General features: G+C 43.3%; 1 protein-coding gene across 2 annotated transcripts in view; it reads right to left on the reverse strand.

The window, feature by feature from the left end:
- AGXT2 (alanine--glyoxylate aminotransferase 2) overlaps positions 1-14242 on the reverse strand; it is a 399919-nt gene that overhangs the window by 301699 nt on the left and 83978 nt on the right. For both annotated transcript variants that reach the window (XM_078674933.1, XM_078674934.1), the window contains exon 3: positions 6618-6802. In XM_078674933.1, coding sequence (XP_078531059.1) covers positions 6618-6802 — 185 coding nt within the window. The remainder of the gene's footprint in view (positions 1-6617; positions 6803-14242) is intronic.

Below are 14242 nucleotides of genomic sequence, written 5' to 3' on the forward strand. Positions count from 1 at the left end.
TAGTGCCGAATGCAACAAGCAATCCTCCCGAGGCAGAGCATACCTATCCTGCCGAGCTTGAAAGGAGAAAAGGGTTCAGTTTTCATAGAGGTCTCCCAGCACCTGAATTCCCAATACCTCCCATTCAGCTAATGTCGTTCAGTCCCAGTCATGCGGGAGGGCCGTACAAAAACCCAGCGGAATCTTCAGGGCGTATGGGTGAGCAACCCCAGCTCGACGCTAGCTCCGATTCCAGCACAACCTCAACGTCCGCTCTTCAGACGAGCCTGACTCAGATGATGAATTACCACCACCACACCTGTAGCATGACAGGACATTGCAGTACAGGGTGATGCATGATGTACAGAGATTACCAACAACTTTTCTTGAGGTAAGAGTGAGCAGAACACATAAGAAATGGACATCACACATGATGGTAATGCATGGTGCATAATTTTAAGATCACCTTTTATTCAGGTTGTGACAACAATGTATCTTTCCTAAAATACAGGATCCACTGCAGGTTTTACATTGTGAAAATGAGGCAACAAAGAATGTAATTACAAATAAACAATCTGTAGACTCATGACTGAGTGTTCAGTGGATTCACTTCCTCTAGGGTTTGGTGCCTTGTCAGAAACAGTATATAAGAAAGGGTTGACCCAAACTTAGTCAAAAGGACCTGGGTAGTTGAGCGTTAGAGATAAAGGGGTCCCAGACTGGGAAAAGAATTAGAATCATCAAAAGTTCACCTTTAAATTAATCCTTATACAAGAAATGAATCTCAATAGTATGGTTGTTTATTCACAACATACCAAAACCTACAATTGGTTATAACAGTGTTAAATCTAAAACAATCATTAGATTATTGTACCATAGTTGTGCCCACACGCGCAAAAGGGAAAGGGGAGTGGGGAAGTGCTGGAGTTGTGCAAGAAATCTGTGATTAGTGCAGGAAAACATTCATTGGTCAAGAAATAGAATTGCATTTCATTCTATATACAATCACAAATTATTCCAAATGGCTCCCCCTCCAGGGGCCACAGTAAGCTGCTTAAGCAAGTCACTCGGGACACCGGAGCAGGACGATAGGTCGCAGGAGCACGCTGATCGGCAATTCCGGTCTTCTCTCCCTGCCAGGTGACCCAGGAGGCTGTAACAGCAAATAGCAAGTTACGGCAGAGGGTATCCCCCTCTAAACACGTATAGCACCTTAGCGAGTGCGACACTTTTTTACGATACACCAGCCACTTAATATAGTTTTCTTTTTTCACCCACACATACTCATTGGTCCTGAGGAAAGCCAGTTTTAACAAAAGGCCTGGCTGAAACATGTAGACCGCACAGGACGTAGGAGCTCATAATTCACTCCATAACGTCCGCAAGCCTTTTATTTGCTAGCAGGGGCCCAGGCATTAAAATTATCCTTATACCCTCGGGAACTGGGACCACCTGCATAGCTTTTAAACATCATGTTCACACCCACATATCACAGCACACTCAGTAAGTATACCAGCTCCTCAGTAATCTGGAGTCGCAGCACACCCGGGACACATTCGGTGTCACTGTAGTGGGCCCGACGATGAAGCATGCCACCAACTAGGTTGGTGGGTGAGGGCTTCATGACCAAACCTAATGGTTTGCCCACAGACGTACCTTCTGAGTCTCACCTTCTGAGTCTCGCCAAAAACGCAACTTAGCTAGTCCTTTTTTGATATTACTTCATATAATCCAGGGGATCCGGAATAGCTTACCTAGTCCTCTCTCTCTATTTTGATTTGCTAATACTAAAGTTCTTCTTGCCAGGATTGTTGTTGCCAATGCTAATTTGTAAATGGGACGAGTTGAAGCGTGCCAAGCACTGCTTGTGCTTCTATCTCTGCACACTGTGTTCTCTTCCATTGGCAGCAATCCACCTGTCTTGCATTTGCATGGACATGGAGCTTGACATTCTTAGCAGATGTCTACTGACAGTCATGTTTTGTTTGGTGTGCAAGAACTGCAAGGAAATGATGGTCTACTTCAGCCCACCAAACAGAGGAGAACTCTCTGCCATGTCATCTGACACATCTTCATTGTGGACTGTTGCCGTCTATGCTGTCTATATATATTGCCCACATGTGTTGTTGTGTCCTTGCTTACATTTATTCACTTAAAGAGTTTTGTATAGTGCTAACAAGACCCAGGGGTATCAGGGCATTTTACAGATACAGATAAAGACGAAAGACAAGGCCGAGTTGGAGAGCATACGTTTTACAGTATAGTCTCTGTGAGGGTCCGAATTCCAGTCGTTTGTGGAAGAGAAGCAGGTGATAAGCGGAAAGGAGTTCAGGGGTGGGTTAGGTGTTGGAGTCGGAGGGGTTGAAATGTCGATTGAGGAGAAGATCTTTTAATTGTCTTTTGAAGCTCATCAAGGAGGGGTTCATCATTGGGAGGGAATTCAAGATTTTGGGTGCATTCCCTGAGAAGGAGCCCATGAGGGCCTTTTGTGTTTTTTTAGTGGGATGAGAAGCAGAATGTTGGTGCTTCTTAGAATTATTGTCTGGACTGCCTTTGAGAATTTGGATGCAAGTGAAATTGGTGCCCCGGTGTGGAGGACTTTGTGGGTGAGGCAGGCTGTTTTAAAGCAGCATCGGGCTTCGATCTGGAGCCATTTAAGACTTTTCAGGGAGGGGGCGATGTGGTTGTGTCTTTTTTTCTCCAGTGACCACCCTTGCTGCTTTTTTTAGTGTCTCTTTTAAGGGGGCTAGGTGCAATGTTGTGGAGTCAGTTAGGGTGGCAATCCTGTAGTCTAATTTTGACAGTACTATCCCTTGCATGGAGGTTTTTAGATCATTCAGGGGAGGAAGGTTTTCATTTTGTGAAGTAGTGTCAGGCTGCAGAATGCACTATTAGCTGAATTCTTTATGTGTTGGCTCATGCTCAGGCTTAGGTCAAGGAAGATCCCCAAAGACTTGATGGTTTTGGAAACCGTCAGTCAGCAGGTCAGAGCGTCAGTGGAGTTTATCCACTCTTGGACCTTGGGTTCAGTCCATTGTTGGATAGGAGTAGGATTTTCATCTTATCTTGGTTGAGTTTCAGGTAGGTGTGTAAGAGCCAGTTGTGTACTTTTATTAGAGTGGAGTTAATTCGTCATACGTCTTCCAGTGAGGATATTTTTAGGTAGATCTGGGTGTCGTCCGCATAGAGGTGGTAGAGGATGTTCGCTTGTATAGGAGAGAGGACTGAGCCTTGTGGGACTTCTGTGGTTATGGTGGAACTGCCAGAGGTCGAGTTGTTGATTTTTATTATTTGGAAGCGGTTATGGAGATAGGAGGTGAACCATTTTAGGACCAGGTCTGACTCCAATCCATTTAAACAGTGAATCTAGATGCAGCTTGTGATCGCCCAGGTCGAAGGTCACTGATAGGTCTAGGAGATGAGTAGGCAGCATCTATCAGTGTACAGCAACTTGTGTATGTCATCAGCTATGTTTAGTAGGGTTGTTCCGTTCTATATCCTTTTCTAAAGCCTGATTGTAGCGGGTTGAGAAGATTGTTGGAATCAGTGTGTTGAGATGAGTAGGGAGAGGATGCAGGAAGGGAATGTTGGAGATGTGTCTGAGGTTGATGAGGTCATCTGGATCTGCATATGGTTTCTTTAGCAAGGGAGTGACTGGTCCTGGTTTGAGGCAGTCAGGCATCAGTCCATTACTCAGGGAGCTGTTTATTATTTTGGTCCAGAGAGATGCCAAGGAATGGTTGAGGCTTTTCGCCAGGGAGGCCAGAAGAGGAACTGCAAGGTAAGAGGAGGGCTTGGAATTCGCAATCATCTTAGAGATGTTGTCCTCCGAGAGAGTTGAAATTCCTCCTTTTGAGAGTTGAGGGGGGTCCTGGGTTTAAATTACATCTAGAAGGCTCAGGGTGACTGGCCACCCACTTATCACCGTCCACAAAATCAGGTAGTGGTGTAATGGTTGTTCAAAAAGCAGTTGAAGTTGGACTAATAGGCACAGGGGTTGCTGATATACTGGTCTCCATTTCGACGTGTATGTCAGTAGCTCCTTTCACCACAATTGTTTCTGACATGTTCAGGGTGTAATCTGTGGAATTGCATATATATATATAGTTAGTGTAAATGGGTAATGTCTGTTCACAATATTCTTGTAACAGCGCTTCATGTGTGTGACAAGTTGTTGATGTACAGCTGTGTAGTGTAGTCCTCATCCCACAGTTCAGCATGCAACTATTGTGTACTACAACTCCCTTGATGCATTGCCAAGGTAATGCAAGCTTCTCAATGACAGTCAGATTTGCTGTGATGTTTTATTTCAGTAATTAAAAACATTATGTTATATTAAGTAACTAAAAGGGAATTGACTAACCCTGGGTAGTGCCTGCAGCATTAGAGGTGTCAATGTCAGACACTCCCACCACACTTTCCAGTTCCAGTGTCCCCTCGAGTGTATTCATGGGAGTGGGATTTTTTTGTTTTTGTTTTGAGGGTCCACCACCTGAGCCACGACTCTTTTCCATCTTGCTGACCACCTTCTCCTTTGTGCGGGATCTCAGCTCATACCACTGTTTGTGGATTTCTGGGATGGTCCTCATGGTACGCAAAGGGGATTCACCTTCTCCAAGATGCTGTTTTATATCTTGGTCTTCTGGCTTTGAGGAACAGTGAGAGAGGCCTTTTCGCATAGCTGGTCCATATTGGCCACACATTCCTCTGTTAGGAGCTCCAGCTCCTTCTTGGATAACTTCACCTTCCGCTTCCTGCTCCCAGATTCCTTGTCCTATTTTCATTGGACATGGTGCAGTCAAGGGTATTCCCTTGCCGGTACTCAAATAGATGCACTCCTCCCTTCCAGCACCTTCTTAGACCTCTGGGTTGTGGCCACACCTTGCATTTGTAAACTTCCTGGTCTGACATTTTTCCTAATTTGTGATTTCCTAATAGGAACTCGCAATTTTGCGATTTACTAAATTGCGATTTTCTATATGCAAATGTAAATCCATAGGAATCGCTATTGGTGAAATGCGCGGTTAAGTACATCTAATTTTGCGATTCCCTAATAATGACTCCTACAGATTTGCTATTTGGAAATCGTAAATCCAAATTTTTTGTCACTAAGGCCCTTTGAGCCCTCTGAAATCAAAACAATCTTATGAACATATATACCATGACGAAATAAGGACAGACTACTTACTTTTATTAAAAGTAAGTCATCCCAACACTGCCACAATCATGACTCAAAGTAAACAAAATTCAAGAAGTAAATGCCAAGCATAATTAGTAGGAAATTTTTGTTTGAAAAAAATCGCATTATAGGAAATCTCTAATGTTTCCGCAAAAGAGTGATCAATCAGAGACATTATATCCAAGAGTAAGTAAGAGGCTTCGGGGGTGAAAAGAATGTAATTGGAACAGAACGGGCCCATGCTGTGAGGCCATGAAAAGAAATGAAAAGAGCATTTTTGAGTGTTTTAGGGCATGGAACTAGCCTTTACAAAGTGCGAACAGATTATCACATCAACTTTTGTATATGGCAACTGTACATCTTTGACTTGTATTACAGCAAGTGTGATGAAAATGGTGCAATTTATAGTGGAATAATTTGGCTCTAAAAGTAAAAAGTTTGTGGTAATTATAAACAAGCTCACGCCAGTCTTGCAGACCCCAAGGCCCCAATAGTCTTCCCATTGAAATCTTAAATAAGGTTCAGACCAAGAGGGCATCTCTGTTGCCTCCCTTGTTTATTAATATTGATAAACAATGTGTTATCCTTTCCTCTTTGCAAAACTGCATTTCACAGCTGATTGATATGGGAGGGCCTTTGGGTAAACCTAAAAGATACCACATTATAGCTCTCCTAAATGCAGATCAAAAGATTTTTGCACGACTTTTGTTAAATAAAGTGGAATCCTGACAAATTAGCAAGAAACTGATCCATTTTATTCAAACTAGTTTTAGGAAAGAAGTTTTCAACAGTTGATGATCTACTCACTAGAACCATGTCAACTAAGGCTAGATTAAGACACCCCCAACTATGCCTGTTACATAGATTTTTCATCCAGGTGGTAGAAGAAATGGTTGAGCACATTTTGTGCTCTTGTACCAAGTTGCACGGCCTTCCGTGTCATGATTTAAATCCAATACCCGCGGAGAGAGGCTGTCATACATTACAAGCAGCTATTAGAATATCCTTCCCAGGTGCCTCTAAGAGGCGTCCTGGCTGTGTTACACAATTCATGTTGGCGCCACTTTGCTGCTCGCCAAGAAAAGGATATCCTGACAGTAAAATATAGATTTTATGTTGCGCTAGCAGTTTTTTCTCCAGCACATCGACGGCACTGAATCTCCCGTGTGCCGCCACATGTCACCCACCTTGGTAGGGAGGCTCTGTGACGTTGCATCAGTAATAGTCCACATCACACACGGACCTTGGGGTTCGTGGTATCATTCTGTTCAGCGCAGTCTCAACTTAGTGCACAGAATTTGGTGCATGAAAATGCTTGTGTGATCATGGAGCAGCCATCTTGATTGTGACCAAGCTCCGCCCCCTGGTAAAGACTTTAGGAATCAAGGCAATGAAATAATGTTATGCACCTGCTTACAACCGGCTTCATAGAACACACTGACCTTCCACAGATACTTACGGGTGGCAGTGACCAACACTGACAGTGACAATCCCAGCAATGAGGTCCAGGTAGCGGCGCCCCTCCCAGTCAAACAGCCACTGCATGTGCCCTTGGTGAATGAGCACTGGCTTTTTGTAGTAGGTGAGAACTGCTGGCGAAATATTCTGTTTGCGAATTTCCATCATTTTGTCATAAGGATAAGACTGCAATAAAGAATAAAACAATTGAAGGAGATGCCTCATGGTATTAATCCAAAACATGAAAAAAAGCCAATACATGAGCAGTAGTTTGTAAGAGAATAAGCACTACCAGGTAGTTATTGAATGGAGTGGATTTAGAGGATTTGTGGTGAAGCGGAGTGGATATCTCTGTCTGCAGCTGCCACTACTTGGCAGTGCCAAATGTTGCCTTTGTGTAAAATTGCTACAGTAAATTAGACCCTTGAAAAGGTAGGTGTAAGTCCCAACTTTTTTTAAGCCATGTTTCTCAAGGGTACTACAACATATGCAAGGTGACAAGGATTGCCGAGAAAGAAAGTTGCTTTATGATTGCTTCGATCTGGCCTCCCTCACTCAATGGGTGTCTTCCCCTACCCACACTGGTGGACATATTTTAGACGTTGTATGCACTAACTTCCCACTGATGGTTGAGGCCCCTCAAGCAGTTACATGGACTGACCATCAGCTTATTAGATTCTCATGGGCTGCCTTGAGAGATCCTCCCAAGTCTGTTAAAACAATGGGCCCCCCAAAAATCAACGTGGGTAATCTTATGACCTATCTTGATTTGAACAGACCCATCTTAGGGGCAGAATTGGACTCTGCGTTACAGGCTTATGACAGATGGATGAAAGAAGCGGTGTCCTCCTCTTCGAAGAGGGCTGATTCAGGCAGAAATAGGATGACCCCTTCTCATCCCTGGTATTCGCCCCATCTCCGTACACTCAAACTAGCTTGCAAGAAACTGGAGCGAGTATGGAGATTAGCTTACTGCCCACAGGCTAAAGCAGTGTTTTGCTCAGCTCAGCGAGATTACTATACCAGCATTAAACATGCTAAAACGGAGTTTTTCTCTAGAAGAATTGAGAGAGCTAACAACAATAGTCGTGAAATCTTTTCGATAGTTAAGAGCTTTCTCTCTCCCTGTGCTGAGCAGGTGTCTATGAGGCCTTCTACCGAATGGTGTGAAAATCACTCCTCCTTCTTCCTAACTAAAATTGCCAATATTCAACAAAGTCTGAGAACAGTTGGAGGAGGGAATGAGATGATGGATAATAATGAAATTAAGGTTTCACCCATCATCACCATGGAGAGATTTATCCCCCCTTCGGTCGATGATACCCTGGCAGCAATTAAATCACTAAAATCTGGGGCTCCTGGGGATGTCTGCCCGGCCCGGGTGCTGGCCGAAGCAGCTGAAATAGTGGCTTCTGAAGTCTCTCAAATAATAGGACTATCATTTATTACTGCAACTGTCCCCAAAGAATGGAAACAGGCTAAGCTTTTGCCACTGATTAAGAAAACAGGAGCGGACCCAGCTGTGCCGAGCAACTACAGACCCATCTCTCTTCTGCCAGCTATGGCAAAAATTGGTGAGAAGCTGGCATTTTCCCAGCTTAATGCCTTTGTTGAATCTTCAGGGGCGTTACATCCAGCCCAATCTGGCTTCCGTGCAGCCTATAGCACGGAGACAGCGCTGGTAGAGGTTACAGAAGCGATCAGGGGGTGCTTAGACAGTGGCGGCAGAGCGGTTCTGATTCTATTGGACCTCTCTGCCGCGTTTGACACTGTTCCGCATGCACTACTCCTAGCACGTCTGGCAGACATCGGCATAGTGGGTTCAGCACTGGAATGGGTGAAATCTTTTTTATCAGATAGGTCTCAGCAGGTCTGGATCCCTCCCTATTCATCCTCGATTAAACCCCTCACTACAGGAGTGCCCCAGGGTTCTACATTGAGCCCCCTCCTTTTTAATGTATATCTCACCCCTCTTATTGTGCTAGCTGAACAAATGGGAGCAAAAATAATAGCGTATGCGGATGATACGCAACTTCTGTTTACGTGGCCAGATGCAAATATTAACACACAGGTCGTTCGTTCATGCCTCTCTGCTGTGTTCAACTGGTTAGCAGCAGCACAGTTGAAGTGCAATGAAGATAAAACGGAAATCTTGTTGTACGGTCAGTTCTCGCCCAACTTCAGAGAAACTCTGTGGCCTTCCGATTTTCCCCAGCCAGGCTCCGTTAATATCCCTGCTAAAAACTTGGGAGTCTGGTTTGGAGAGGATTTGCGATTTGAAGCACACATAAAAAGACTCACTGGGGTATGCTTCGGATCCCTAAAAGCCATGAGGAAGATTTTTCCTTATCTGCCGTCCTCAGCTAGAGAGTCGGTTGCGAGGGCCCTTATTTTATCTCGGCTCGATTATGCCAACTCTCTGCTGTGTGGCTCCCCGGCTTTTTTAATCGCAAGGCTTCAGATTATCCAGAATGCGACTGCACGCCTACTGTGTAATGTGCCGTGTAGAGAAAGCATTCGGACTCACATGAAGGAACTACACTGGCTGCCAGTAGCGCAGAGGATAACTTTTAAAATTCTTACCATAGCTTTTAAAGCAGTTCATGACATTGGCCCTTCCTATCTGAGGGAAAGATTTACTCGCTATGTCCCTACTCGGGCATTGCGCTCAGCTGACTGTAACTTTTTAAGAGTACCCCGATTTCAGCGAGTTCGTTTGGGAGGCCAATCACTTGCTGTCACCGCGGCTAGGACTTGGAATACCCTCCCTCTCTCCCTGAGATTAACTGAAAATTTTGTACAATTTAAGAAGGCACTAAAAACTTATCTTTTCAGAACGGCTTATTAAACTGCTAATAGTAAAAAGAAAATTTAGATCTCTACCTTTTCCTTTGGCCACTTGCCTGTTTTTTTTCTCTTTACGCGCCAGGACACTCTGGTAGTAACTGAGCGCGCTATAAAACAGCTAAAATAAACATGCAGAACACACTTGTAGCATTGTTAGTCATGCACTGAAGGAAACACAGACAATGGAATGCGTGGGGTTCAAAATAAACGTTCTATTGGGAGGCATTGTTGTAGATACTATTTGTGTGGGTTCCAAAAGGCAGACATTCATTATACGAAAAAAACGAAGGAGCTTCACTTGTAAACTCAGCCGGAACAAATAGAGGTCTGTCAAGTTGTCACAGACGTGTACTTAAATAAAAAGATACTCAATTGATGGACGGAATGTAGAACAAATCAACATTCACCCCCAGTCAAGAGATCTGGGTGAAATCCATCATTCTCTTGCTCACCATGCCACCCCAGTTTAGACCTGACCATATGCAAATCAGTCTTGACCCTGTGCCTCATAGGAACAGTGCAGTCCGAACTGCCAAGCCAGGTCCTCCCTGGACCGGAAACAAGCATCCTAAGACCGGTTTCGGGGTTTCACCCCTCTTCAGCCAGGATAGCTTGATTCCAGTGGCATAGTGAGCCCAGGACTCAGGACCCACTTCTGGGCATACCTGGCGCACTTAGGGTAAGAATACAAAAGACACACAATTGATGGACGGAATGCAGAACAAATCAAAACATTCACCCGAGTCAAGAGATCTGGGTGAAATCCATCATTCTTTTGCTCACCATGCCATCCCAGTTTAGACCTGGCCATGTGCAAATCAGTCTTGACCCTGTGCCTCATGGGAACAGTCCAGCCCGAACTGCCAAGCCAGGTCCTCCCTGGACCAGAAACAAGCATGTATGCCCAGACGTGGGTTGCGTGCTCTCCATGCCACTGGAGTCAAGCTATCCTGGCTGATGAGGACTGAAAGCCTGATACCAGTCCTAGGATGCTTGTTTCCAGTCGTCCAGGGAGGACCTGGCCTGGCAGCAGGGGTTGGACTGTTCCCATTGGGCGCAGGGTCAAGACTGATTTGCATATGTCTGGGTCCAAACTGGAATGGCATGGTGAGCAAATAAAACGATGGATTTTGGCCCAGATCTCTGTACTGGGGTGAATGTATGACATGGTTCTGCATTCTGTCCATCAATTGTTCTTTTTGAATTTGTCACCCCGAGTAGTACGGGTATGCCCAGACATGGGTCCGGTGCTTTCCATGCCACTGGAGTCAAGCTATCCTGGCTGATGAGGGCTGATAGCCTGAAACCGGTCCTAGGATGCTTGTATCCAGTCCAGGGAGGACCTGGCCTGGCAGTTCGGGATGGACTGTCCCCATTCGGCGCAGGGTCAAGACTGATTTGCATATGGCTGGGTCCAAACTGGAATGGCATGGTGAGGGGAAAAAAACAATGGATATAGGCCCAGATCTCTGGACTGGGGTGACTGTGTGACATTGTTCTGCATTCTGTCCATCAATTGTTCTTTTTGCAAGTGTACCTAAATAAGGCATAAAACTATATAAATGAAGCATACTGCTATGTAGTTTATAACTGCCGTGGGGGATATATTTATGTAGGTAATGTGTTTGTTGTGCACATGCAAAGAGCACTTTAGTCACAGCAGGGGAGCGCGATAGTGGTTGCTGAAGGAGGCAGAATCAAAATGTTAATGACACCTCTGCAGACCAATGGATGCCCTTCTATGTATGCATGTAAATGTCATTTTTTCTTTTTGTATGTGGGGTGGGGAGACTAAAGGTGTGGGATAATGCCAGACCTAACAAGAGAAAGAATGGTGATTTCAAAACATAACGAGCATTTTTCCCAGTGAAAAGGCTTCCTTGTCTTACAATGAAGTCGGTAACTTTCACAACGCTTACGTTTTTAGGAACATATGAAGAGATGTAAATACATGACACGAAAATGATTGATGTAGCAGAATGTTAACATAAAAACCCATGCAACTCAAAGTAGCAAAACAAAAACATTAATAGTTAAATCTGCGAAGTGATTGTTTTTAAAGCCTGCTAGTTTAGACAGGCAGCAATATATAGTGAGTTCCGTGCTCATATCAGTAAGCTCTTACTATCCTGGACGGAGGGTTTCTCCAGCCTTTTTCTGGAGTACATCTCCAGTCACTTCCAGTGTGTGAAGGATTTGAATTGGAGTTTGGTCATGCCAATTAATTACATGCTTGTGGGCATTCCAAAATGTTACTCCCACCTCTTAAGTGGGATTTACTATTGCAAATATTTTTATGCTCATGGCGATGAAATCTGAAGCAGTAAATGCATTTCAGCCCACCAGGAATCGCTTTGTAAATTCAGAGATGGTATAAATAGGGCATTTTCAGTCCAATCAAAAAAGACTTTATTCGGATTTCACTTGAATACATGAACGTACATAACTCATAAAACAATTCATATATTACTTTAAATTTTTTTGGGGTATAACAAAATGTTAAATATTTCACACTGCATTGTGTGGAGTATCCTATAGCAGCAAAATTCATACATATCTTGAACATTGACAAGATTGCTACTATTGTGAAAATTTGGCAAGTTTGCAAAATGTATGAGGATTCTAAAATAAATAAATAAATAAATAATCACCGATATAAAATTTCAGTCACATTATCTATGGACAAAATAACGTGCATGACAGCATATTTGAAATATTCAACTGTTAATTACGATTATTAGTATCAAAATTAAGTATTTCATAATTCATATTGTCTCGATATGCAAGGGGTTTCCTTCTTTTCATAGCTTGAAATATATATGCAGAAACAGTTCCGCAAACAATATGATTCTAAAGTTTGCATGAATAGTTCAGTGCATCTTTATAAAACAAATTTCTGGCGTAAAAAGAATATACAAACAAGATAAAAATGAGTTGTTGATTGTGTGGCTTTCCCATCGCACGCACATTTAGGAATGCTTTTCGTTCATACCTCCTTTTAGGAAAAACAACTCAAAGATGTAAAATCCCCATCCGCAGTCTCATCAAATAAAATCTATCTTGTACAGCCATATACCTTGCAAACCCTAAATCTTCTCCTTTCTCTTTCTTCCCTATCGGTCTCTCGTTTCCCAAAACATGTTTGTCGCAACTCTTTTTTTCCAAATTGTTGTTATGAATTAGCCACTCTTATGGTCGGGTACTTGATGATAACCATCAACCATCACCATCTTAAACTGACTTTAGGGTGTTATTTTATTCTAGCCTTAATGTAGAACCTTAGGGATATATACCTGTCTAGTGAGAACAATTATGTAGAATAGAACCTTTTGATATTGACTTTGACATGGTTTCATGTCAATCTTGCTCTTTAACGTTATCTTGCTTCATGGCAGTGCTTTCTATTGGCTTTGACATGACCTCATGTCACCTTGCTTACTAATTTAGCTCTGCTTTAAGTGTCTTTATGTGCATGACAGCGCTTGCATAACTGACTCCATTTACTCGACTGTCGCCATTTTCTGTGCTTCACAAGGTGGGGAGGGCATGTTTTGCTCATCACTTGTTTTTTGCACCTCACTGACTGGAGCGAACTGGATATTATCTGTGGAATGTACAAACTCCGCCTTGAAGCCAAAATACAGAGGCTTGGGCAGCCACTGTCTTGACCTTGACGCGTTCTGGTATGAGCCAGCCCGGTTTTCCAATGAGAAAGGGGTGAGGCTTTCTAGAAGCTTTGTTCCACGTTAGAAATGGTATTAAAGCGAGGGGCCTCCGCGGGCCAGAAGGAAGTTCACCACAGAATAGACGTATTGCTGCGGACAGCAAGGAATTTGTGTCCTGAGTGAACCCCTGTCGAGGCTACAGAAAAGGACTACCCTCAGCTTGGGCTGGCAGGATAGTGCAGAATCAGTTGGTGAGGTGTTCCTAAGCCAAAACTTTTTCTTATTTCTTTCTATTCTTTGCCACTCTTTTCTTATTCTTTTCCATTCATTGTTACATATATTTATAATGCATTCTATTTTGACCGTTTATTCCAAGTATCCAATTACTTGGGAGTCTGCCATGACTAATGCATTCGGCCTGCCTTTGTTGAAGTAGTCTATATAAATAAAAATTTAAATGTTCGTTTGTTCAAAATCGCAAATCTCCAAAAGTTCTTCACCGATTGCTTTGAAATTTTGACACAAAGTTGGATTTGAATAGGGGAGTGTTTTTATATACACAATGTTGGATTCCAATACACGCGTGTTTTTAATCGAAAGCCCGAACAGACACATAAAAATGTCAATATTCCTTTGTTCAAAATCTTAAATCTACAAAAGTTCTTCACCGATTGATTTGAAATTTTGACACAATGTTGGATTCGATTAAGCACGTTTATATATACACAACGTGGGATTAGAATACGCATGTGTCCAATACACGCGTGTTGTTAATCGAAAGGCCGAACAGACCCTATCGATTTGGTTGCTGCGCAAAAACTACAAGAGACGTATAGAGACAATAGTCTACATATATTAGGATGGACAGTTGGTGTCAGGATGGCAGACCGGGAAGTGGGTGGAGGGAGGGGGGAGGAGTTGGTTCACTTTGTAACTTTAAGAAAGGACGCATAGAGACAATAGTCTACATATATTAGGATGAACAGTTGGTGTCAGGATGGCAGACCGGGAAGTGGGTGGAGGGAACCGGGAGGAGTTGGTTCACTTTGTAACATTAGCGCGTGTTTATATACACACAAAGTGACAATAGTCACAAAAACATATTGTGTACCCA

The sequence above is a fragment of the Lissotriton helveticus genome, chromosome 2_1 (genome assembly GCF_964261635.1).
Source record: "Lissotriton helveticus chromosome 2_1, aLisHel1.1, whole genome shotgun sequence".
Lineage (NCBI taxonomy): Eukaryota > Metazoa > Chordata > Amphibia > Caudata > Salamandridae > Lissotriton > Lissotriton helveticus.